The 1,811-nt window shown below is 43.6% G+C and overlaps 1 protein-coding gene across 1 annotated transcript in view; it reads right to left on the bottom strand.

The window, feature by feature from the left end:
- Window positions 1-1,811, bottom strand: part of LOC101581313 (retinal dehydrogenase 1-like) — a 115,685-nt gene that overhangs the window by 112,850 nt on the left and 1,024 nt on the right. The window contains exon 2 of the mRNA XM_023722994.1: window positions 736-900. Coding sequence (XP_023578762.1) covers window positions 736-900 — 165 coding nt within the window. The remainder of the gene's footprint in view (window positions 1-735; window positions 901-1,811) is intronic.

Raw genomic sequence — 1,811 nt, 5'->3', positions numbered from 1 at the left:
AATACCCTTTATTTTTATTTATATAAAGCTATGGATGCTCACTGCTGAAGAATGTGGGCCACAGGCCTGTGATAGGAATGAAGTGATGTAGATGAATGTTATCTTCACGTGTACACTGGCTCTGATGTAGAAATGACCACAGGGCAAATGTAGCCCCCCATTCGAAGGATGTCAGCATGTACTTATTTAGGGGATGAGATTACCTGTGACACATGGCCGCTGTAGTCATCATCTGTCAGCAGATTCCTTTAGTTTATTCCTGCTGTATGAGCAAGACTCTATGTCCTTTGACCAGTGTGTCTCAGATCCTCATCCTTGCTGCCCTACAGGGCTCCTGAACACCCCATTCCATTCTCTGCCTCTATGGCTCCTAGATTCTGCCCACAGTTGTAAATCATCCAGGATCGGGGTTTCTGTGGCTGCTACATATCACTGAACTTGTCCTCCAACTCTATGCATGTTGTCACTACTGCCAGGACCCTTTCCTGTGACTTAAAGCTGTGAAGGAAACCCCTGAAGATCATTGAGTACCCTGGCCTGTGTTGGGCTGAAATTTGTGGCAGGACCAATGAATTTGTCACTGATTTCAGTCTTAAACCTTTATCAGTAGCAGAAGCAACTGATAAAATGTCCCGAGAAAGAGGCCTATGAGCTGACAAGTTTACACAGACAGATAGTACCCACCCATACAGAGAAACAGGCCAGCAAAGGCAGCAAAGGGAGTGAAGCCTTTACCTCCTCCTTGGCAATGCGCATCTCATCTGTCACATTAGAGAAAACTGTGGGCTGGATGAAGTAGCCTTTGTTCCCCCAGGGGCCTCCGCCACATTCCAGTTTGGCTCCTTGCTTCTTCCCACTCTCAATGAGATCCAGGATTTTATTATACTGTTCCTTGTCAATCTGTTTCAAAAAATTCACATGGGAAGGAATCAACACCAGTTAGCAGTTAGCAACTTACAAAGTTAATGCATTGTGCCTATTCCAATATATTAACTGGGCTATGAACTAAAAAGTCACAAACTTTTTGGCTTTTATTTTATAATATTTTTCACCAGCCCCAAAACCTCACTGTTTGTGACCTGAGCGAGTACCTTCGTGATAACCAAACACTGGATACACTGCAGGAATCATGTCAAAAGATTCACTTACTGGAAACTCATGGAACCACTGTCTTCTACAAATGCAGACTTCATATTTCAGAGCCTGGCTTCCGACAATGCACTCCTAAGGAGCTCTGGCATGGCCTGGTAGCAAATGGGCTTCTCAGGCAATGACTCATACTTTCTGAATCCTTGTGTGACTCCAATGAAACTGCAGTATCTCTAGGAATGACCAAAGGCCACCCCCACAGGAGAGAGAAGAAAATTGACCCTATTTGGATATTACTTCTCCAGACCAGGACACCAAGAGGACAGAGGAAACTCAAAACCGAAAATCTAAGATCATGAATAAAGCGCCATGCAAGGAGGAGGGAAAGATGATATCTCATAAGACATCCAGAGATACTCTTATTGATTGTGTTTCCAAGTAACGAAGAAAAGCTGGGGTTCAGAGGGATAGTTGGGCAATCCAGGGGTTCAAGGGAATGACTGGGATTTCTGGAAATCAGGATCACTGAATCACAGGTACTGCCACCAGAAGATGAGTGCAACTGAGAAATGTGTAGAGAATTAAAGCTGTTCTAGTTGTCTCTACCTGTGAAGCAGCAAATTTCTTTTGCCATTGATAAGAAGACTTTTAAATCACCAAATCAGTACAGTATTGCTACATAAGAAGTTGCATCACTGTGGAGATAGCTAATTAGAATAAGC

Source organism: Octodon degus, unplaced genomic scaffold (assembly GCF_000260255.1).
Source record: "Octodon degus isolate 3935 unplaced genomic scaffold, OctDeg1.0 scaffold00095, whole genome shotgun sequence".
Lineage (NCBI taxonomy): Eukaryota > Metazoa > Chordata > Mammalia > Rodentia > Octodontidae > Octodon > Octodon degus.
Note: the sequence above shows the minus strand (reverse complement) of the source record. Positions and strands in the feature narration are given on the sequence as shown.